Below are 24088 nucleotides of genomic sequence, written 5' to 3'. Positions count from 1 at the left end.
CTCGTTGAATGGACCGATTAACGTTGAATTGCGTTGCCGGTCTCGCTGGGCCGAGCGCCGGGAAGCCCGCGGCAATTCCCACTTGCTCCCACACTTAGAAATGTTTCTGGAGAATCACGCCCAGTGCCTTCTGACTGGACTGCCACCCACCTGTGGAGGTGGTTACTCCACGTCACAGTCTCACTCTTCCAGAACCAAATTCTTCTATTACATTAGATTCATAGGAGAATGAGGGTGAGCCCAACTTCCTCTTTCCACTCCAGACCCCTCCTTCTTTCCCCTCCTCCAATGGCCCCTCCATTCTCATCTCCGATCCTGGATGGGAGGAGTTCACAGGCGATGTGATGCACGCCTGGGCAACACACTTGCTGGGAAATGTCCTCGAAGCTGCTCCCATTCTGTTGGCATTACTTGTAGAGTGGCAGCCCCCTTTCCATGGGCAAATGCAAGTATCTAAGAGCCTCCAGGGAAGGAATAGTGTGGTTAAAAAAAATAATTTGCAAAATGTGATTTTAAAACTTGTTTGCAGTCACGGTGACTTTAAAATATGCAGAATTCTGATCCACGCTGGATGCTACAACGTTGTTATTAAATTAGCTTTCAGTCTCACCTCCTCCTTGAATCCAGGTATTCTTCACTAGTCTGTGAAACGTGGTTTCTTTATAAAACAGCCTTATGTTTGTAGGTGAGAAGCCTGCCTCTCCTGTACACAGTGCCTCAAAATTCTTGCAAGTCTTTGGACAAACATCTGTAAAAAGCTATCAGTGTATTATTGATTAGTGTCAGGATTTTGATGGCTGAATGTATTATTCTGACGATAAATAAGCTGGCCTCTCTGCAAGAGAAGCACTTTCCAGCCATTTAAGTATTTTTGAAGCATTACTGTTGCAATGCAGGAAATGCTGCTGCTGGTTTGTGTAAGTGACACTCCACAAATAGCATTGCAATAATGACCAGGTCGGTTAGCCAGGTCACCAAGCTGTACTCCCTGATTGTCTTTGAAATGGGGCCATGGGATCTTTTATGCCCACTTGAGGGGCCAGACAGGACCCCAGTTTAGCACCTCATTTGAAAGACCGAATCTTTGACAGGGCGGTGCTCCCTCAATACTGCACTGATGTGGGAGTTTTGTCAATTTGCTAAAGTCTCTGAAATAGGACTTGAACCTATGACCTTTTGACTCAGAGGTGAGAGTGCTACCATTGAACCACAGCTAACACCAAGCAATCCATAACCTGAATCACGATGCTGGCCAATGTTCAGATATATGACCTTAGTTGGCACAATGGTGCCAACAACATTTGGATCTGGCATTTTCTGCCTTAGTGCGAGGAGCGAATAGAAAGAACTAAAAGCAGCCAGGGGTCCCGATACTGATTGTCAACCTTATTGAAAATGTGCGAGTATTGAATTTGGATATGGACAGCATCAGGCCTAACAATAGTAGTTACAGGTTGAGCAGCTTTTCAACATGATATAGTCTCACGTATGAAGACTGGGTATTTGTTTGGGATGTTGGATGCTCTCATTCCCTCGAGACTCTATTCTAGAATGAACCAAGACTTTCACGAATTATGGGACAATGAGGGAGAAATTAGATTGCGGGGAGGACAGATACAGGATTTGGGTACAGGAGCAAGAATGTCTTACTGCAGCTGTCCAGGGCCTTGGTAACGCCACACCTGGAGTATTCTGTGCAGTTTTGGCCTCCTTCCCGAAGAAAGGATGAGCTTGCCATTGAGGATGGAAAGATTCACCAGACTAATTCTCGGGATGGCAGGATTGTCATATGAGGAGAGATTGGGTCGCCTGGGCCAGCAGTCACTGGAATTTTGAAGAGTGATAGGGAATCTAATTGTGCACAATTCTTGGACCGATTGGGTACAGGGATGATAATTCCCCCGGCTGGGTGGTCTAAAACAAGGGTCACAGTCTCAGGATACAGGGTAGGCCATTCAGGACTGAGATGAGGAGAAATGTCTTCACTCAGAAGATGGCGAACCTGTGGAATTCCCCACCACAGAAGGCTGTGGAGGCCTAATCACTGAATATACTCAAGAAGGAAGTAGATAGATTTCTCGTCTCTAAAGGCATCAAGGGGTATGGGGAGAGCACAGGAGTATGGCATTGAGATAGAGGTCAAGCATGGTCATGTTGAATCGTGATAGCAGGATTGAGGGGCCCAACAGCCTACTCCTGTTTTGTATGTTTCTAACAACCTTTCGCTCTTTTCCTTACCTCAAACAATAACCTCCCAATAGGTTTCTGATCAATGCAAATGTCCATATAAATAAACGTATGCTGCAAAAAACAAAAACAATCTGTCAAACTAGTCCAATTATCCTTTTTTCAAGAAGCCAGCAAAGAATCTGGCAGAGAGCAAAACAGCCTGCTGGAAAACCTGAAGAGTTGTAGAAGAAACTATCAACAACACGGAGGGTCAATCTAAAAGCGGAGTCAAATTGGTGGCTGCCAGATCAGGACGTCTGCAGTTCAAGTTTTGCTGCAAACCGGAATAGGAAGGCTATTTCCTTGAAGTAATAGTAGCAGCAAAATTAACAAATATGCGCAGCTAGGAATTAGTGCACCACATTATAGACAGAACCGTGGAACACTTATCACACGATAGATTACACAGTTCTGAGGTATAGGATAGTCGACTAATGCAGGGAATTGTTTTTCGACAAGAAAGAAACTTTCAAGACACGGAATTTGGAACAGACAGAACTAAAAATTCAAATCCCGGAACTCTTAAAAGCAAAAGGTGTTGGAAGGGTGAAGGAGATGGGGACAGCATCTGCCTGGGAGCCACACTAATGACCCTGGTACAGAGGGTTACCCTTATCATTCAGATGGTGATTGACTCAATGCTGGTTTATCCACCAGCTTCAACTATTTTTCCAAGACCTGGCAGGGAGCTTTGATTTTCTGCTGAAGTCAGGGCATGATGGGAGCAGAGGTTATGACTTTCCTCTTGCCTCTCTGCCTCGATGTTTAAGTGACTCTAATCGCTCATATTGTGTTGAGTTAGTCTTTTGTTTTGCATTTATTCTGACAGTATACATGTTTTTCAAATTTCTTTGGCCACCAGCAGATGGTGACTGGAACTTTGCAGCTCCAGCATGTTTCTGAAGCTCTTTCTGAGGGCCGACCCCCTCAGTAGGGTTGAGGCGTTGTTGAGAGCTTGCCAAAATTATGCAATTGGTACGGATGGCCGAAAATTGGCCTTGGTCAGGGACATACCATTCTGTCCGCCAGAGATCCCACCATCCAAAAGATATCCTAGAATTCCACATCATGAGGAACACCCTTGGTATTGGCAAAATTATAAAGGACATGGGATGTAGGGTTGGTTGGATTTTAACTGTATTTCATAAAACGGTTCTCTACATTGTTCAAAGATAGCATTTAAGGCAGTGATCCGTCTGTAAGAAGATGAAGAACCTTTATGTTCTACAAAGCAAAGATCCATCCGTTTCACCAAATCTCATAATAAATGTAGGTTCATTCGATGATCTTCAGAGATCTACAAGAAATGAACTTTTATTTTGTGATGGGCTGACAAGCTTCTGCTAAATAGAAAATTAACCAAAGCTGGTGTAAATGTACATTTATTAAAGGCCTGTAGTACATGTGTGAATAATATTATTTACTTAAAAGATTATGACAATGGTAGGGGACATGGAGCCCAAATTGGAAGAAAGCAACTTAAAAAACTGGAGCAAAAAAACCCATCAAGGGCTCAAACCTCAGATAGCACCACTTGGGAATAGAGGGATACGGACCCCGGAAGTGTAGAAGGTTTTAGTTTAGAAGGGCAGCACGGTCGGCGCAGGCTTGGAGGGCCGAAGGGCCTGTTCCTGTGCTGTACGTTTCTTTGTTCTTTGTTCTTTACAGCGCCATTGTGTGGTTTAGAATATTGCGAGAATATGTCCTATCTTCATCCATGAAAGCATCATATATTTTAAACACTTTGTTTGCATTTATTGTGACTCCAGCCTTTTCAATATGTGGATGAGGTTATCACTGGATATGAGTGACTGGGAAGTTTAGCTTTACACTGTAAAGAAATACTAATACTTACCTCAATGCCCTTCAGGTATTTAGAATAAGAATCTTCGGCGATTGCCTCATACAGTGCTTGAGGTCTGAAATCTGTGTAGCCAAACTCATCTTCTGCCCATTTCAGGAAATCGTTCTCACCACCAAGAAGCAGGCCATTGACAAAGCACATGACATTGGAGGAGAAGCCCCACACATTACCTTTGTTTGTCTGTGAAAACAGAATAGCTAGTGTCTTCAATATGTAAGGGGGCCCATCTTCATGAACAGTTTTTGGTAAACTTTTAATTTGTTTACAGACACACAATGATGCAGTACGTGTAACTGCACTAAGGTGCTTTTCTCTTTTTCCTTTGAGCATCAAGTCATTTAAATTAAGCAAGTTAACATCCATGTAGGGCACAGATTCAAGTAGCAGGGAAGGAGACCTTTCAGCCCCAGTCTTTCAGGCACAGTCCCAATTTAGCTGGATATCAACAATAAACAGTCAGTTCTTTTTTGTGCACATTAGCTCTCATCATAATAATAATAATTATTATAATCTTTATTGTCACAAGTAGACTTACATTAACACTGCAGTGAAGTTATGGTGAAAATCCCCTAGTAGCCGCACTGCAGCGCCTGTTCGGGTACACTGAGGGAGAATTCAGAATGTCCAATTCACCTAACAAGCGAGTCTTTCGGGACTTGTGGGAGGAAACCGGAGCACCCGGAGTGATGTACCATCAATGACGATGAGACAAAATGGTGAACTGTTGAGGCTTTATTGTGCTGCATGTTAAGCCTCCTGCAGCTGGAACCAGAATGGGGGCAGCACAGGAGAGCAGACACTTTTACACAGAGCCTGCTGGGTGAAACCAGCAGGCCGGTATTTACTGTAATGACTGTAGTACAATGGCAGTACAGTAATACACGTAGTGTATGACCAGTGGTGTTTAAAAAACCGGAGGACCCGGAGGAAACCCACGCAGACACAGGGAGAACGTGAAGACTCTGCACAGACAGTGACCCAGCGGGGAATCGAACCTGGGGCCCTGGCGCTGTGAAGCAACAGTGCTAACCACTGTGCTACCATGCCACCCATGCCCCGCCCTTGCACAACCACGGTAAGCTTCCCTTTGTCTTCAATTTTCACTCCACTAGCCTCCATATTCAACTGACCATCCTCTGCCATTTTTGCTATCCCCAGCACGATGCCATCACTAAAAATATCTTCCATTTCCAATATTCCGAAGGACCGTTCCCTCTGCTACACCCTTGTCCACCACTTCCCTTCCTAAGTCACATCTCCATGTAAACACAGGAGAGGCTACACCTGCCCTTTTAACACTACCCTTCTCAATATGCAAAGTCCTAAGCATTCCTTCCAAGTGAAACGGTGATGTTTCTCCTACTTCTTTCAAATTAGCCGACTGTATTCGCTGTTCACATTATGGTCTCCTCGGCATTGGGGAGAGCAAAAATAGACCCGAAGATCACTTTCACCTCCTTTCAGTCCTCAAACCTGATCCCGAGCTCCCAGCCATCCTGGTCTGCTCCAGTGCTTACCCAAGGCAAGCTTTCAACTGGGCACTGAAACTGAGTTCAACAATTTTGGAGCACAACTTGATTTTGTTCCATGTTTCTTGCTAGTTTTGTTTTTATTTGCTCTTGATCCTCTCTTGTTCCCTTCACTTTGCATTTGGATGGCAGCCATCCATCCAGCCATTCACATCTTCTCTAGACACATCTATTATTTCTTTACTTTTTCCATTTTCACTCCCTTTGGTCCTGCAATATGAAGCCTCAAATCAAGTAACCTCTCCTCTGCCCTCCACCTAACACTGCTCTTTTCTTCTCTTTCTATTCTCACCTTCCTCACTTACAAATCAAAATGGCAGGACAATATGGCCGCCGATGCCTGCGTACTGAACCACACATGCGGAGAAAACCAATTACACCACACCGCTGCACCCAGCATGGCAAAGCTACTTCATTTTGCCGTAATATGTGTATTTGTGCTTGGTTAACGTGAATTAAGCAATATATACTGGAGCCAACACTTTCAATGATTGGTAGCTTGAATTAAGTGACTTTGATTTAAGCTGCAGCAGTTGTAACAATGGGTAATGCTTGGTTTATGATCCGCAATCTGTTTACCCAACAGTGACTTTTCCTCTTAGCTTTTCGCCAGATTAATCAGCCTTGGATTTCTTTCTGAAGGCTACAGAATGATACATGTTGTGGAATGGGGGTGAGGGCGAGTGGGAATTATCCCAAGTCTCGTTCTTGTACCAATTCATCATTGAGGTGATATTATTAATAACGTGACAGTTTAATTTTTCTCCCTGTCTCCTGACGCCGCTAAGTTCTAAAGCGGTATCATCATATCAGATTAATAAAATTGAGGATTTGGCATTTTATGAGGAGAAATTGTGCCCTTTCATTTATAATTGTGTTGTTGCAATAAAATAACAGGACATGCTGGGAGTTGTTGGTGCATTAAAATCATTACTCCATCAGTATTCACTAAACAGACACTGTCTGTTGCCTATTTTGTCACTCGCAATAATGTAACGGAGTTAAACACTTGAAATGCACATGCAGGTCAATCAACTCAGCTCCAGGACATCACTGCAGGAGGTCCTCAGGGTAAATGTCCTAGGCCCAACCATCTTCAGCTGCTTCATCAATGACTTCCCTTCCATCATAAGGTCAGAAGTGGAGATGTTTGCGGATGACTGCACAATGTTCAGCACCATTCGTGACTCCTCAGATGATGAAGCAGCTATGTCAAAATGCAACAAGACCTGGACAATATCCAGGCTTGGGCTGACAAGGACCACACAAGTGTCAGGCAATGACCATCTCCTACAAGAGAGGATCTAACCATCGCCACTTGACATTCAATGGCATTACCATGTCCTGGGTGTGCTGAAAATATCAAACAACCTGTTGAATGTGAACAGCAGAACATTCAAGTGTCGACTTCTCCAATTAAATTGCCTTGTAGATGGTCGACACTTTAATGTTCTGAAATTTACAAACCCAAGAAACCTAAGTACAGCTTTCCTGTCTTTTGGTTGCTGCATTTGTTGTATTGCTTCCATCTTTTCTTCATCCGGTCTGACACCTTTAGCTGAGATTCTATTGTTATGGGAGCGCCGTTTTCAGAACCCCAAAATGTATCATGGAGTTCAACCAACCTCTCCCTTTAATGTATTGTTGCTTTTGAAGCACACGGCTTGGGCTCCAGGTGTGGGCACGTGGCTTTTTAAACACAAAACAATGTTTATTCCATGAATTCAACTTAACCTTCTTAAATAAACATTGGATCCCTTAACACCCCTTACTTAAAATAATACATCACTAAATAATTCCTCAAAACGTTCCTTCAAACCGCCAAAAGACTTAACACCTTTAAACAGAAACACATCAGGTTAAAGACATTACTATTATGAGTTTAAATCACCCAAATGATTCAGAGATAGTCTTTCCTGGCAAAGATCACAGCCGACCCAACTTATTGCAAACACAGACACACCCAAGCTCTATTCTCAAAACTGGCTTTCTCCTTTCAAAACAGCTCACAGCAAACCAGCCAGGCACTTTTCAGCTGCTTTCTCAAACTGAATATAAAAACAGAAAAAGCAGAAGAGATCTCAGCTCAGCTCCCCCCCCCCCCCCCCCCCCCCCCATGACATCACTTCAGTAATATGAGCTGCTTAATTTCTTAAAGGTACATTGCTTAAGCATCCATTTCTTAAAGGTACTCTCACATGACACCTCCCCCAAGAAAAAAAAAAGAAACCATCAACTTCAAGATCGTTTCATTTTTCACTTTCGCACCATCCACTAAGAAATGTACACAGTAAATAAACTTTTTTGTTTCACTAAAAAAAACAACACACGCAAACAGGCATAATAATAAAGTCCATCTTTCCCGTTCTTCTTCCTTCAACCAAAATCCTTCTTGATTGACAGTCTCTTTGAACAAGAAAGTCAATGCACAATCCATCCATTCCTCTACGTCTCGGCAATTCTCTTTAGAATCAGATACTTTAGTTCAATTTGACCACAGAGCCCCTTGCAATTCTCCAATACAGGAGCATTGGTGATCACAGCTTTCAGTCAGTCACATCCCTGTTGAAAGTCCGCTGTCCATTGAATTTTTTTACGTTTCTTTAGCAAGTCCATCAGTGGAGTAATCACGCCACAAAACCTTTGCACAAAGGTTTGATCATATCCACTCATGCTAAGAAATCGGATTATTTCCCTTCGTCCTGAGGGTATCGGAAACTCTTCAAGGAAAGTGATTTGGGCTTCTCCAAATTCACATTAGGCTAGGTTCATCACCAAACCCGCCTCCTGAAGTCCATCGAATAACTCCCTCAGATGTTTTAAATGTTCTTTCCATGTCTGGCTGAACACTACCAGATCGTCGATGTATACCGCACAATTGGGTAATCCTGAAACGACAGGTATATGCCATCTGGAGTCACAAAAGCTGAAATTTCCTTCCCCTTTCAGATACAGGTACTTGCCAGTAACCTTCAAGTAAATCCAATTTGGAAATAAAAGCGGATTGTTCCACTTTCTCAATGCAATCCTCCAAACGTGGGATAAGGTAAGAGTCTGTTCTTGTAACTGCATTCACCTTTCGATAGTCCACACACAACCGTTGAGTACCGTTTAGGTACCATCACTATGGGTGAGCTCCATTGGCTGCAACCCACTTCAATTATGCCATTTTTCAGCATACTCTCAATCTCTCTGTTAATCTGTGCCCATTTTAAAGGATTAAGTCTATATGGATGTTGTTTGATAGGAACAGAATTTCCCACATCTACATCATGTATAGCCATTTTAGTATTTCCCAATTTATCTCTACAAACTTGCCCGTGTGATATCAATAACTCTTTCAGGTCAGTTCGTTTTTCCTCTGGAAGGTAACTTAACAATTCATCCCAATTATTAAGAACATCCTCATTTTCCAATTTAATTTGACGTATGTCAAATTCACAGTCATCTGGATTTGTTCGTCACTTTGAGTTAGAATCATTAAAACCTCCTTTTTCTCTCCTTCCCTTTCAAAGTACCTTTTAAGCATATTCACATGACACACTCGGTGAGTCTTCCTTCTATCTGGTGTTTTTACCACATAATTCACCTCACTTAATTTCCTTTCAATCTGATACGGTCCACAAAACCTATCTTTTAAAGGCTCACCTACCACTGGTAACAACACTAAAACTTTATTCCCACTGGCAAAACTACGAACTTTAGATTTCTTGTCCGCTACCCGTTTCATCACATTTTGTGCAACTTTCAAATGTTGTCTAGCCAATTCACCTGCTCTATTTAATTGTTCCCTAAAATTTGACACGTAATCCAATAGTGTAATTTCCGATTTCTCTCCCACCAATTTTCCAATATCAATTTAAGTGGTCCTCTTAACTCATGGCCAAAAATTAGTTCAAAAGGACTAAATTTGGTTGACTCATTAGGTGCATCCCTAATTGCAAACAGTAGGAATGGAATTCCTTTATCCCAATCCTCTGGATAATCTTGACAATACGCCCTCAACATTGTCTTTAATGTCTGATGCCACCTTTCTAATGCTCCCTGAAATTCTGGATGGTATGTAGTTGATTTAAATTGTTTTATTCCTAAGCTATCCGTAACTTCTTTGAATAACTTTGAAGTAAAATTCGATCCTTGATCTGATTGAATTTCTGTGGGTAGTCCATATCTCATAAAGAATTTAAGTAACTCCTCCACAATCCGTTTAGCTGTAATATTACTTATTGGAATGGCCTCTGGAAACCTAGTAGACACATCCATTACAGTCAAAAATTGATTCCAACTTTTTATTTTAGGAAGCGGTCCTACACAATCAATTAGGACCCTTGTAAAAGGTTCCTCGGGCAGCACGGTGGCCTAGTGGTTAGCACAGCTGCCTCACGGCGCTGAGGTCCCAGGTTCGATCCCGGCTCTGGGTCACTGTCTGTGTGGAGTTTGCACATTCTCCCCATGCCTGCGTAGGCATCGCCCCCACAACTCAAAAAAATGTGCACAGTAGGTGGATTGGCCACACTAAATTGACCCTTAATTGGAAAAAATAATTGGGTAATCAAAATTTATTTTAAAAAAGTAAAAGGTTCCTCAAATGCTGGAATGGGTATTAAGGGCGCTCGTTTTATCACTGCTTGAGGTTTCCCTATCACTTGACAAGTGTGACATGATTGACAAAATTTAACTACATCTTTATGTAGTCCAGGCCAATAAAAATGTTTCTGGATTTTAGCTTGAGTTTTCCTTATTCCCAAATGATCTCCCACTGGTACCTCATGTGCAACTCGCAACACCGCCTTTCTATACCCTACCGGCAATACTACTTGATGAACTTCTGCCTACTTTTCATCCACCTGCATATGTACAGGTCTCCATTTTCTCATCAAGCCATCCCTTTTACGGTAATTACACTCTGGTATACACCCAGATTCCTCTTCCGCATATGCTTTCTGATATATCCGTTTTATTTCTACATCTTTCTGTTGTAATTCCGCCAATTTTCCTGAACTAAAAATATCCGCCTGATCCTCCACCTGTTCTTGTTCTTTTTCAACCATCTGATCAAAAATCGTTTCTGAGAATTGCACTTCAACTTCATCTTCACTCTTTGATTTCTCCTCTTGTCTTAACCTGTGACTTTGCAACCGGGTTACTACACAATTCAGAAGAATCCCAGGATTTACATCCTTCAACCCTTCAGTTGTCTGATTTTCCACTGGCTTATCAACCGCAGTAGGCATCACTCCTACCTGCGATCCAGCTATATCGTTACCCAAGATAAACTGTATTCCTGGACAAGATAGTTTATCTATTACTCCTACTACCACTTCACCACTCTTCACTGGACTTTCCAACCTTACCTTATATAATGGAACGCTACTCCTCTCACCCTGAATTCCACATATCATCACCTTTTCTGGCAACATTCTTCCCAAACTACATAATTCCTCATCTCTTACCATTAAAGATTGACTAGCCCCTGTATCTCTTAAAATTGTGACTTCTTTACCTGCTCCTCCTGATACACATGAGTGAACATTACCCACACAAGTAAATTCTTTAAAGACATCTGGCACCTTCTTAACAATTACTTCTTGAACAGGCTGTACAATCGTTTGCACCTCCTTCGCTTCACTTGGGTTTTCCTTTACCACTCTAACAAATCCCACTGTCTTATCCTGTTTTACCACATCAGCCTTCCCAGTGCTTTTCTTCAACCACCAACACTGTGACTTTACATGACCTAGTTTATTACAGTGAAAACATTTGAAACTTTTCATTTCTTTTCCACTCTCCTGGATTTCTTTTTTAATCTGAGGTACACTCTCTTTATTGTCTCCCATCAGATCACCTTTACCGTTGAGGAAGTGACAAAGTTAATTGATGAGGGAAGGGCTGTAGATGTCATATACATGGACTTTAGTAAGGCGTTTGATAAGGTTCCCCATGGCAGGTTGATGGAAAAAGTGAAGTTGTATGGGGTTCAGGGTGTACTAGCTAGATGGATAAAGAACTGGCTGGGCAACAGGAGACAGAGAGTAGTGGTGGAAGGGAGTGTCTCAAAATGGAGAAGGTGACTAATGGTGTTCCACAGGGATCCGTGCTCGGACCACTGTTGTTTGTGATCTACATAAATGACCTGGAGGAAGGTACAGGTGGTCTGATTACCAAGTTTGCAGATGATACTAAGATTGGTGGAGTTGCAGATAGCGAGGAGGACTGTCAGAGAATACAACAAAATATAGATAGATTGGAGAGTTGGGCAGAGAAATGGCAGATGGAGTTCAATCCAGGCAAATGCGAGGTGATGCATTTTGGAAGATCCAATTCAAGAGCGGACTATATGGTCAATGGAAGGGTCCTGGGGAAAATTGATGTGCAGAGAGATCTGGGAGTTCAGGTCCATTGTACCCTGAAGGTGGCAACGCAGGTTGATAGAGTGGTCAAGAAGGCATACAGCATGCTTGCCTTCATCGGACGGGGTATTGAGTACAAGAGTTGGCAGGTCATGTTACAGTTGTATAGGACTTTGGTTCGGCCACATTTGGAATACTGCGTGCAGTTCTGGTCGCCACATTACCAGAAGGATGTGGATGCCTTGGAGAGGGTGCAGAGGAGGTTCACCAGGATGTTGCCTGGTATGGAGGGTGCTAGCTATGAAGAAAGGTTGAGTAGATTAGGATTGTTTTCATTGGAAAGACGGGGGTTGAGGGGGGACCTGATTGAGGTCTACAAAATCATGAGAGGTATGGACAGGGTGGATAGCAACAAGCTTTTCCCAAGAGTGGGGGTGTCAGTTACAAGGGGTCACGATTTCAAAGTGAGAGGGGGAAAGTTTAAGGGAGATGTGCGTGGAAAGTTTTTACGCAGCGGGTGGTGGGTGCCTGGAACGCTTTACCAGCGGAGGTGGTAGAGGCGGGCTCGATAGCATCATTTAAGAAGCATCTAGACAGGTATATGAATGGGCGGGAACAGAGGGATGTAGAACTCGGAAAATAGGAGACAGGTTTAGATAAAGGATCTGGATCGGCGCAGGCTGGGAGGGCCGAAGGGCCTGTTCCTGTGCTGTAATTTTCTTTGTTCTTTGTTGTTCTTTACCACTTGAGTATTTCTCATGTCCCCAGTTTCTATTCCTCACCGACTGAAACTGATGTCGGAAACCAATCTTTGATTTATGAACTAATTCATAATCATCTGCCATTTCTGCTGCTAATCTTGCAGTTTTAACCTTCTGTTCTTCCACATGAGTTCTCCCTACATCAGGAATTGAATTTGTAAACACCTCCAAAAGTATAATTTCTCTGAGAGCTTCATACGTTTGGTCTATTTTCAAAGCCCTTACCCACCTATCAAAATTACTCTGTTTGAGCCTTTCAAACACCATGTATGTTTGACCAAATTCTTTCCTTAAATTTCTAAACCTTTGTCTGTAAGTTTCAGGTACTAGCTCATATGCACTTAAGATGGATTTCTTCATCTCCTCATACGAGATACCTTGTTCCAGATACCTCTTCCAGTAGTGATGCAAACACTTCACTCGCTCTACCTACCAGCTTTGTTTGAATCAGTAATACCCACATGTCCTGTGGCCATTTCATTTGTTTAGCTACCTTCTCAAATGAAAAAAGCTTCCACTTCCTTCTCGTCAAACCTTGACAATGCTTGGACATATTTAAATAGATTCCCACCAAGCCTTTGACTATGACGCTCTTTTTCACGTTCTTCATCACTATCATCCAACTGTACGTTTCCCTTTATGTCTGCCAATTTTAATTGACTGTCATATTTCATGGCCATTTTCCGAAGTTCAAACTCCCTCTCTTGATCTTTTTCCCTCGTCCGTATCTCCCTTTCTTTTTCTTTTTCTTCTCTCTCTCTTTCTTTTTCCTCTCTCTCCCTTTTATATTCAAGCCACTTTAATTCTTTCTCATGTTCCATTTATTTAATTTGCAACTGAATTTTTGCCATTTCCAGTGAGTCAGACTCTGTCTCAGGCAACTTTAAATGCTTAACCACCGCCATAATTACCTCATCTTTTTGCATTTTGTCAGGTAATTTTAACTGAAATGTTTTTGCCAAACCTAACAGTCTGCTTTTCGTCTCTGTCCGTAAGGTACTGTGTGTGACATTCTCCACCCCCAAAAACTTCTGAGCCTCTGAAAGAGCCATTGTCCACAACATACAAACTCAAATACCACACCGGAAAAGCAACAATCCTTCACTGTCTTTAAGTTCTCAAAAGCCAATCCAATAGATAGACTTTTATTCCCCTCGAGCCCCCAATTGTTATGTGGACGGCATTTTCAGAACCCCAAAATGTATCATGGAGTTCAACCAACCTCTCCCTTTAATGTATTGTTGCTTTGGAAGCACACGGCTTGGGCTCCAGATGTGGTATCACAATTATGGACACGTGGATTTTTAAACACAAAACAATGTTTATTCCATGAATTCAACTTAACCTTCTTAAATAAACATTGGATCCCTTAACATCCCTTACTTAAAATAATACATCACTAAATAATTCCTCAAAATGTTCCTTCAAACCTCCAAAAGACTTAACACCTTTAAACAGAAACACATCAGGTTAAAGACATTACTATTATGAGTTTAAATCACCCAAATGATTCAGAGATAGTCTTTTCTGGCAGAGATTACAGCAGATCTAGCTCACTGCAAACACAGACACACCCAAGCTCTTTTCTCAAAACTGGCTTTCTCCTTTCAAAACAGCTCACAGCAAACCAGCCAGGCACTTTTCAGCTGCTCTCTCTCAAACTGAAACTAAAAACAGAGAAAGCAGACGTGATCTCAGCTCAGCTCCCCCCTCTGACATCATGTCAGTAATATGAGCGGCCTCATTTCTTAAAGGTACATTGCTTAAACACCCATTTCTTAAAGGTACTCTCACAAGACAGTATCACCAAAAATTTTAACGTCAAGGTAGCAAAAGTGCATTTAGAGTGGTTCAATTTTAAACCATATTGATGTATTCGGTGAAATAATTTCCCAAGATTTGCAATATGCTCGTCCTCAGTGGTAGACCATACAATGATGTCGTCTACATAGACTCGAACACCATCTATTTTTTCGGTCATTTGCTCCATAATTCGGTGAAACATCTCTGAGGCAGAGATGATCCCAGAGGGCATTCTATTAAAGCAGTACCTTCCAAACGGCGTGTTGAATGTACAGAGGAGTTTGCTGGAGTCGTCGAGCTGCATCTGCCAAAAACCTTGTGATGTCCAACTTTGTGAAAATTCACGCATTCGACATTTCAGAAGTAATTTCTTCTCTTTTGGGAATAGGATAATGTTCCCTATGTATGTTTTTATTTAGATCGTTGGGATGCATGCAAATTCTAATATCTCCTGAAGGTTTTTTTACACAAACCAAGGAGCTGTCCCAGTCAGTCAGGTGCGTGACTTTGGATATTATGCCTTGAGTTTGTAATTCAGCTTTTAATCTCTGGATCTCTTCTTGGTGGATGGATGACGGGTTTTGCATCCTTTTTTAGCAAAATCTTGTACTGATATGGCAAAGTGCCCATACCATTAAATACTTCAGAGTATTCACTGAGTCACAGTTGAATGTCTTCTTCCAACCGTGATATTCTACCATGGCAGCCGAGGAATTTAAATTCAGTTAACTAAATAAATCTGTAATAAATAGATAGTATTCAACAATGGCAGCCATGAAATGACTGAATTGTTGTAAAAACTCATCTGGTTCACTAATGTGCTTGAGGGAAGGAAATCTGCCACCCTTGCCTGGCCTGGCCTATACGTGACTCCAGGCCCGCAACAAAGTGATTAACTCTGAAATGTCCTCTGAAATGGCCTAGCAAGCCACCCAGTTCGATTCAGGAAGGTGGTTCACGAGCATCTTGTTAAGAGCAATTTCGGATGGGGAGTAAATGCCGGCCATACCATTGACACGCACAAATAATGTCTCCCTGCAGCCAGCCTCGCCACCCCTGGACCACCCCTCCCCACCACCAGTGTTCCCCAGCCCCCACAAACCCCCCCCCCCCCCCCGCCCTCAGAATGGCTCCCCCTGACTTTGGCGGCGCTGGACTTAGTCCGCAGCTGCCACGCATGGTGCACGAAAAAAAATATTGTAAGTGATCCACGCCATCGGGAACTCGGCCCATCAGGGGGTGCAGCATCGGGGGAGGGCCTCAAGTGTTCTGAGGCCGTTCCCAACGGATTGCGGCGTACTCAAGGAGTACGCCCTTATTGAGGGGGTGGTACAATGTAGATGCGGCGCTGCCCCCCGATTTTGGCACAAACAGGGATTCTCCGGCCCATCGCCGAACTCAATTTCGGCGCCAGCGACCGGAGAATCCCGCCCAACAGCTTTTTGAGGGAGATTTCCACTTCCCTTTGTGTGAAGAAGTAACTCCTGATATTACACCTGAATAGCTTACGTTTAGTTTTAAAGGTCGGGTCCCCATATTAAGAACCCCACTATTATTTCTTCTGTACCTTTTTAATTTTTTAAAATCACCTTAAGCACCTCAATTAGATCACCCCTCAATCTTCCATACTAGAGGAAATGCAAGGTTGGTCTATGCACCCTGTCAACTTGCAGTTTGACCAGGACAATGCTAAGTTTCAATGCTGCTAAGAGGGCAGCATGGTAGCATTGTGGATAGCATAATTGCTTCACAGCTCCAGGGTCCCAGGTTCGATTCCGGCTTGGGTCACTGTCTGTGCGGAGTCTGCACATCCTCCCCGTGTGTGCATGGGTTTCCTCCGGGTGCTCCGGTTTCCTCCCACAGTCCAAAGATGTGCAGGTTAGGTGGATTGGTCATGATAAATTGCCCTTAGTGTCCAAAATTGCCCTTAGTGTTGGGTGGGGTTACTGGGTTATTGGGATAGGGTGGAGGTGTTGAACTTGGGTAGGGTGCTCTTTCCAAGAGCCGGTGCAGACTCGATGGGCCGAATGGCCTCCTTCTGCACTGTAAATTCTATGATCTAAAGCTAAGCAGGGCAGCATGGTGGCGCAGTGGGTTAGCTCTGCATCCTCACGGCGCCGATGTTCCAGGTTCAATACCAGCTGTGGGTCATTGTCCGTGTGGAGTTTGCACCTTCTCCCTGTGTTTGCTTGGGTTTCGCCCCCACAACCCAAAGATGTGCAGGCCAGGTGGATTTTCAGCGGGAATTCAGCTGTTGGAGTGGGCGGAGCTACAGAGTCGAGCGGTGAGTATTTAAACTAGCTGCTTAGCTGCCTACACAGCGGCCACAGGGTCTCTGGGGATAAATTTGAAGAGTGACATCACAGCAAAGCAGTGACCTGATTAGCTGGTAAGAAAAGTGCTCCAATTAGCAGTAGCTGGGAGAAATGTAACTCTTCGTGTGTTGGTAAGTTTCAGTCGGTGATTACTTTGGGAATAGCGATCAGAATTCCGTAAGTTTTAGAATACTCATGGACAAAGACGAGTGTGGTCCTAAAGGAAGAGTGCTAAATTGGGGAAAGGCCAAGTATAACAAAATTCGGCAGGAGCAAAGGAATGTGGATTGGGAGCAGCTGTTTAAGGGTAAATCCACATTTGAAATGTGGGAGTCTTTTAAGGAAAGGTTGATTAGAGTGCAGGACAGACATGTCCCTGTGAAAATGAGAGATAGAAATGGCAAGATTAGGGAACCATGGATGACGGGTGGAATTGTGAGACTAGCTAAGATGAAAAAGGAAGCATACATAAGACCGAGGTGACTCAAAACTGATGAAGCTTTGGAGGAATATCGGGAAAGTAGGACAAATCTCAAACGCGCAATAAAGAGGGCTAAAAGGTGTCATGAAATATCTTTGGCTGACAGGGTTAAGGAAAATCCCAAAGCCTTTTATTCGTATATAAGGAGCAAAAGGGTAACTAGAGAAAGGATTGGCCCACTCAACAACAAAAGAGGGAATTTATGCATGGAGTCAGAGGAAATGGGTGAGATTCTTAATGAGTACTTTGCATCGGTATTCACCAAGGAGAGGGACATGACGGATGTTGAGGCTAGGGATGGATGTTTAAATACTCTAGGTCAAGTCGGCATAAGGAAGGGGAAGCTTTGGGTATTCTAAAAGGCATTAAGGTGGACAAGTCCCCAGGTCCGGATGGGATCTATCCCAGGTTACTGAGGGAAGCGAGGGACGAAATAGCTGGGGCCTTAACAGATATCTTTGCAGCATCCTTGAGCACGGGTGAGGTCCTGGAGGACTGGATAATTGCTAATGTTGTCCCTTTGTTTAAGAAGGGTAGCAGGGATAATTCAGGGAATTATAGACCTGTGAGCTTGACGTCAGTGGTAGGCAAACTGTTGGAGAAGATACTGAGGGATAGGATCTATTCATATTTGGAAGAAAATAGACTTATCAGTGATAGGCAGCATGGTTTTGTGCAGGGAAGGTCATGTCTTACAAACCTAATAGAATTCTTTGAGGAAGTGACAAAGTTAATTGATGAGGGAAGGGCTGTAGATGTCATATACATGGATTTCAGTTAGGCGTTTGATAAAGTTTCCCATGGCAGGTTGATGGAAAAAGTGAAGTCGCATGGGATTCAGGGTGTGCTAGCTAGATGGATAAAAAACTGGCTGGGCAACAGGAGACAGAGAGTAGTGGTGGAAGGGAGTGTCTCAAAATGGAGAAAGGTGACTAGTGGTGTTCCACAGGGATCCATGCTCAGACCACTGTTGTTTGTGATATACATAAATGATAGATAGAGAAATACAGCACAGAACAGGCCCTTCGGCCCACGATGTTGCGCCGAACTTTTGTCCTAGGTTAATCATAGAATTTTGGACAATTTGTCATGGCCAATCCACCCAACCTGCACATCTTTGGACTGTGGGAGGAAACCGGAGTACCCGGAGGAAACCCACGCAGTCACGGGGAGGATGTGCAGACTCCACACAGACAGTGACCCAAGTCGAAATCGAACTTGGGACCCTGGAGCTGTGAAGCAATTGTGCTATCCACAATGCTACCGTGCTGCCCTTAAGAAGTTAACCTACACTCCCTTATTCTACCCTAATCCAAGTACCTATCCAATAGCCGTTTGAAGGTCCATAAATTTCCGACTCAACTACTACCACAGGCAGTGCATTCCATGCCCCCACTACTCTCTGGGTAAAGAACCTACCTCTGACATCCCCTCTATATCTTCCACCATTTATCTTAAATTTATGTCCCCTTGTAATGGTGTGTTCCACCCGGGGAAAAAGTCTCTGACTATCTACTCTATCTATTCCCCTGATCATCTTATAAACCTCTATCAAGTCGCCCCTCATCCTTCTCCGTTCCAATGAGAAAAGGCCCAGCACCCTCAATCTTTCCTCGTATGACCTACTCTCCATTCCAGGCAACATCCTGGTAAATCTCCTCTGCACCTTTTCCAAAGCTTCCACATCCTTCCTAAAATGAGGTGACCAGAACTGCACACAGTACTCCAAATGTGGCCTGACCAAGGTTTTGTACAGCTGCATCAAGACCTCATGGCTCTTAAATTCAATCCCTCTGCTAATGAACGCTAGCACACCATAGGCCTTCTTCACAGCTCTATCCACTTGAGTGGCAACTTTCAAAGAACAATGAACATAGACCCCAAGATCTCTCTGCTCCTCCACATTGCCAAGAACCCTACCATTAACCCTGTATTCCGCATTCAGATTTGTCCTTCCAAAATGAACAACCTCACACTTGTCAGGGTTAAACTCCATCTGCCACTTCTCAGCCCAGCTCTGCATTCTATCTATGTCTCTTTGAAGCCGACAACAGCCCTCCTCACTATCCACAACTCCACCAATCTTCGTATCATCTGCAAATTTACTGACCCACCCTTCAACTCCCTCATCCAAGTCGTTAATGAAAATCACAAACAGCAGAGGACCCAGAACTGATCCCTGCGGTACGCCACTGATAACTGGGCTCCAGGCTGAATATTTGCCATCCACCACAACTCTCTGTCTTCTATCGGTTAGCCAGTTTGTTATCCAACTGGCCAAATTTCCCACTATCCCATGCCTCCTTACTTTCTGCATAAGCCTACCATGGGGAACCTTATCAAATGCCTTACTAAAATCCATGTACACTACATCCACTGCTTTACCTTCATCCACATGCTTGGTCACCTCCTCAAAGAATTCAATAAGACTTGTAAGGCAAGACCTACCCCTCACAAATCCGTGCTGACTATCCCTAATCAAGCAATGCCTTTCCAGATGCTCAGAAATCCTATCCCTCAGTACCCTTTCCATTACTTTGCCTACCACCGAAGTAAGACTAACTGGCCTGTAATTCCCAGGGTTATCCCTATTCCCTTTTTTGAACAGGGGCACGACATTCGCCACTCTCCAATCCTCTGGTACCACCCCTGTTGACAGCGAGGACGAAAAGATCATTGCCAACGGCTCTGCAATTTCATTTCTTGCTTCCCATAGAATCCTTGGATATATCCCGTCAGGCCCGGGGGACTTGTCTATCCTCAAGTTTTTCAAAACGCGCAACACATCTTCCTTCCTGACAAGTATCTCCTCAAGCTTATCAGTCTGCTTCACGCTGTCCTCTCCAACAATATGGCCCCTCTCATTTGTAAATACTGAAGAAAAATACTTGTTCAAGACCTCTCCTATCTCTTCAGACTCAATACACAATCTCCCGCTACTGTCCTTAATCGGACCTACTCTCACTCTAGTCATTCTCATATTTCTCACGTATGTGTAAAAGGCCTTGGGGTTTTCCTTGATCCTACCCGCCAAAGATTTTTCATGCCCTCTCTTAGCTCTCCTAATCCCTTTCTTCAGTTCCCTCCTGGCTATCTTGTATCCCTCCAGCGCCCTGTCTGAACCTTGTTTCTTCAGCCTTACATAAGTCTCCTTCTTCCTCTTAACAAGACATTCAACCTCTCTTGTCAACCATGGTTCCCTCACTCGACCATCTCTTCCCTGCCTGACAGGGACATACATATCAAAGACACGCAGTACCTGATCCTTGAACAAGTTCCACATTTCACTTGTGTCCTTCCCTGACAGCCTATGTTCCCAACTTCTGCACTTCAATTCTTGTCTGACAGCATTGTATTTACCCTTCCCCCAATTATAAACCTTGCCCTGTTGCTCGCACCTATCCCTCTCCATTACTAAAGTGAAAGTCACAGAATTGTGGTCACTACCTCCAAAATGCTCCCCCACTAACAAATCTATCACCTGCCCTGGTTCATTACCAAGTACTAAATCCAATATGGCCTCCCCTCTGGTCGGACAATCTACATACTGTGTTAGAAAAGCTTCCTGGACACACTGCACAAACACTACCCCATCCAAACTATTTGATCTAAAGAGTTTCCACTCAATGTTTGGGAAGTTGAAGTCGCCCATGACTACTACCCTGTGACTTCTGCACCTTTCCAGAATCTGTTTCCCAATCTGTTCCTCCACATCTCTGCTGCTATTGGGGGGCCTATAGAAAACTCCCAACAAGGTGACTGCTCCTTTCCTATTTCTAACTTCAACCCATATTACCTCAGTAGGCAGATCCCCCTCGAACTGCCTTTCTGCAGCTGTTATACTATCTCTAATTAACAATGCCACCCCCCCACCTCTTTTACCATCCTCCCTAATCTTGTTGAAACATCTATAACCAGGGACCTCCAACAACCATTTCTGCCCCTCTTCTATCCAAGTTTCCGTGATGGCCACCACATCGTAGTCCCAAGTACCGATCCATGCATTAAGTTCACCCACCTTATTCCTGATGCTTCTTGCATTAAAGTATACACACTTCAACCCATCTCCTTGCCTGCAAGTACTCTCCTTTGTCATTGTTACCTTCCCCACTGCATCACTACGTGCTTTGGCGTCCTGACTATCGTCTACCTTAGTTGCTGGACTACAGATCCGGTTCCCATTCCCCTGCCAAATTAGTTTAAACCCTCCCGAAGAGTACTAGAAAACCTCCCCCCCAGGATATTGGTGCCCCTCTGGTTCAGATGCAACCCGTCCTGCTTGTACAGGTCCCACCTTCCCCAGAATGCGCTCCAATTATCCAAATACCTGAAGCCCTCCCTCCTACACCATTCCTGCAGCCACGTGTTCAACTGCACTCTCTCCCTATTCCTAGCCTCGCTATCACGTGGCACCGGCAACAAACCAGAGATGACAACTCTGTCTGTCCTGGCCCTTAACTTCCAGCCTAACTCCCTAAACTTGTTTATTACCTCCACACCCTTTTTCCTACCTACATCGTTGGTACCAATGTGCACCACGACTTCTGGCTGCTCACCCTCCCCCTTCAGGATCCTGAAGACACGATCAGAGACATCCCTGGCCCTGGCCCCCGGGAGGCAACATACCTTTCGGGAGTCTCGCTCGCGACCACAGAATCTCCTATCTATTCCCCTAACCATTGAATCTCCTATTACTATTGCTTTTCTATGCTCCCCCCTTCCCTTCTGAGCCCCAGAGCCAGACTCAGTGCCAGAGACCTGGCCGTTGGGGCCTTCCCCCGGTAGGTCATCCCCCCCAACAGCATCCAAAACGGTATACTTGTTTTGAAGGGGAATGGCCACGAGGGATCCCTGCACTGTCTGCCTGTTAGTTTTCTTTCCCCTGACTGTAACCCAGCTACTCTTGTCCAGTACCTTTGGTGTGGCTACCTCCCTGTAACTCTTCTCTATGACCCCCTCTGCCTCCCGGATGATCCGAAGTTCATCCAGCTCCAGCTCCAGTACCTTAACACGGTCTCTGAGGAGCTGGAGTTGGGTGCACTTCCCGCAGGTATAGTCAGCGGGGACACCAGTGGTATCCCTCACCACCCACATCCTACAGGAGGAGCATGCAACTGCCCTAGCCTCCATCCCCTCTTACTTTACAGAATTAGCTGCCCTGTGGACCAACTGGACCTCCGCCCTCCGGCTCTGCTCCCAGTCAGCTGTACTCTAAACTCCTGGTTCCCTTCACGCTCTTTGATAAATATAGGAAATTAAATGAAAGGAGTACCTTACTCCCTCCTCACCTAACTCCCTCAGTCACCAAACTCTCACTGTAGCACTCAAATGCCACAAGCTCAGCACTCCCTCAGTCACCAAACTCTCACTGTAGCACTCAAATGCCACAAGCTCAGCACTCAGTGCAAACAAAGTCTGCACTGTATCTAGCCCCTATTTATACTGTGACTCTAGCTTCTAAAAACTGGCCTAATGCAATTAACTAATTAACAAGCTCCAGCTGCAAGTAAGTCCAAGTAGAACCTTGTTTAAAGCTGATTCAAAATTCACCTTCTTATAGACCAAACAGCAACTTTTAAGTTAATTAACTAAATAAAAGAAATACTAGACTTTAAATAACCCTTATACTCCCTCAGTCACCAAACTCTCACTGTAGCACTCAAATGCCACAAGCTCAGCACTCAGTGCAAACATGATCTGGACAAAGGTATAGGTGGTCTGATGAGCAAGTTTGCAGATGATACTAAGATTGGTGGAGTTGCAGATAGCGAGGAGGACTGTCAAAGAATACAGCAAAATATAGATAGATTGGAGAGTTGGGCAGAGAAATGGCAGATGGTGTTCAATCCAGGCAAATGCGAGGTGATGCATTTTGGAAGATCCAATTCAAGAGCGGACTATACGGTCAATGGAAGAGTCCTGGGAAAAATTGATGTACAGAGAGATCTGGGAGTTCAGGTCCATTATACCCTGAAGGTGGCAACGCAGGTTGATAGAGTGGTCAAGAAGGCATACAGCATGCTTGCCTTCATCGGACGGGGTATTGAGTACAACAGTCGGCAGGTCATGTTACATTTGTATAGGACTTTGGTTAGGCCACATTTGGAATACTGCGTGCAGTTCTGGTCGCCACATTACCAGAAGGATGTGGATGCTTTAGAGAGGGTGCAGAGGAGGTTCACCAGGATGTTGCCTGGTATGGAGGGTGCTAGCTATGAAGAAAGGTTGAGTAGATTAGGATTGTTTTCGTTGGAAAGACAGGTTGAGGGGGGACCTGATTGAGGTCTACAAAATTATGAGAGATATGGACAGGGTAGATAGCAACAAGCTTTTCCCCAGGGTGGGGGTGTCAATTACAAGGGGTTACGATTTCAAGGTGAGAGGGGGAAAGTTTAAGGGCGATGTGCGTAGAAACTTTTTTACGCAGAGGGTGGTGGGTGCCTGGAACGCTTTGCCAGCGGAGGTGGTAGAGGCGGGCACGATAGCATCATTTAAGATGCATCTAGACAGATATGTGAACGGGCGGTGAACAGAGAGAAGTAGATCCTTGGAAAATAGGCGACAGGTTTAGATAAAGGATCTGGATCAGCGCAGGCTGGGAGGGCCTGTTCCTGTGCTGTAATTTTCTTTGTTCTTTGATTTGCCACTCTAAATTGTCCCTTAATTGGAAAAAATTAATTGGGTACTCTAAATTTATTTTTAATTTTTTTTAAAGCTAAGCGATCCCACAACCAACGCATCAGATCTAAGCTCTGC

The 24088-nt window shown here is 44.1% G+C and overlaps 1 protein-coding gene across 2 annotated transcripts in view; it reads right to left on the bottom strand.

The window, feature by feature from the left end:
- ppil6 (peptidylprolyl isomerase (cyclophilin)-like 6) overlaps positions 1-24088 on the bottom strand; it is a 54335-nt gene that overhangs the window by 11142 nt on the left and 19105 nt on the right. For both annotated transcript variants that reach the window (XM_038798776.1, XM_038798777.1), the window contains exons 3-5: positions 4085-4273; positions 2239-2301; positions 611-758 (exon numbers count right to left, since the gene is read on the bottom strand). In XM_038798776.1, the coding sequence (XP_038654704.1) occupies positions 611-758; positions 2239-2301; positions 4085-4273 (400 nt within the window). The remainder of the gene's footprint in view (positions 1-610; positions 759-2238; positions 2302-4084; positions 4274-24088) is intronic.

The sequence above is a fragment of the Scyliorhinus canicula genome, chromosome 6 (assembly GCF_902713615.1).
Source record: "Scyliorhinus canicula chromosome 6, sScyCan1.1, whole genome shotgun sequence".
In the NCBI taxonomy this organism is placed as follows: Eukaryota; Metazoa; Chordata; class Chondrichthyes; order Carcharhiniformes; family Scyliorhinidae; genus Scyliorhinus; species Scyliorhinus canicula.
Note: the sequence above shows the minus strand (reverse complement) of the source record. Positions and strands in the feature narration are given on the sequence as shown.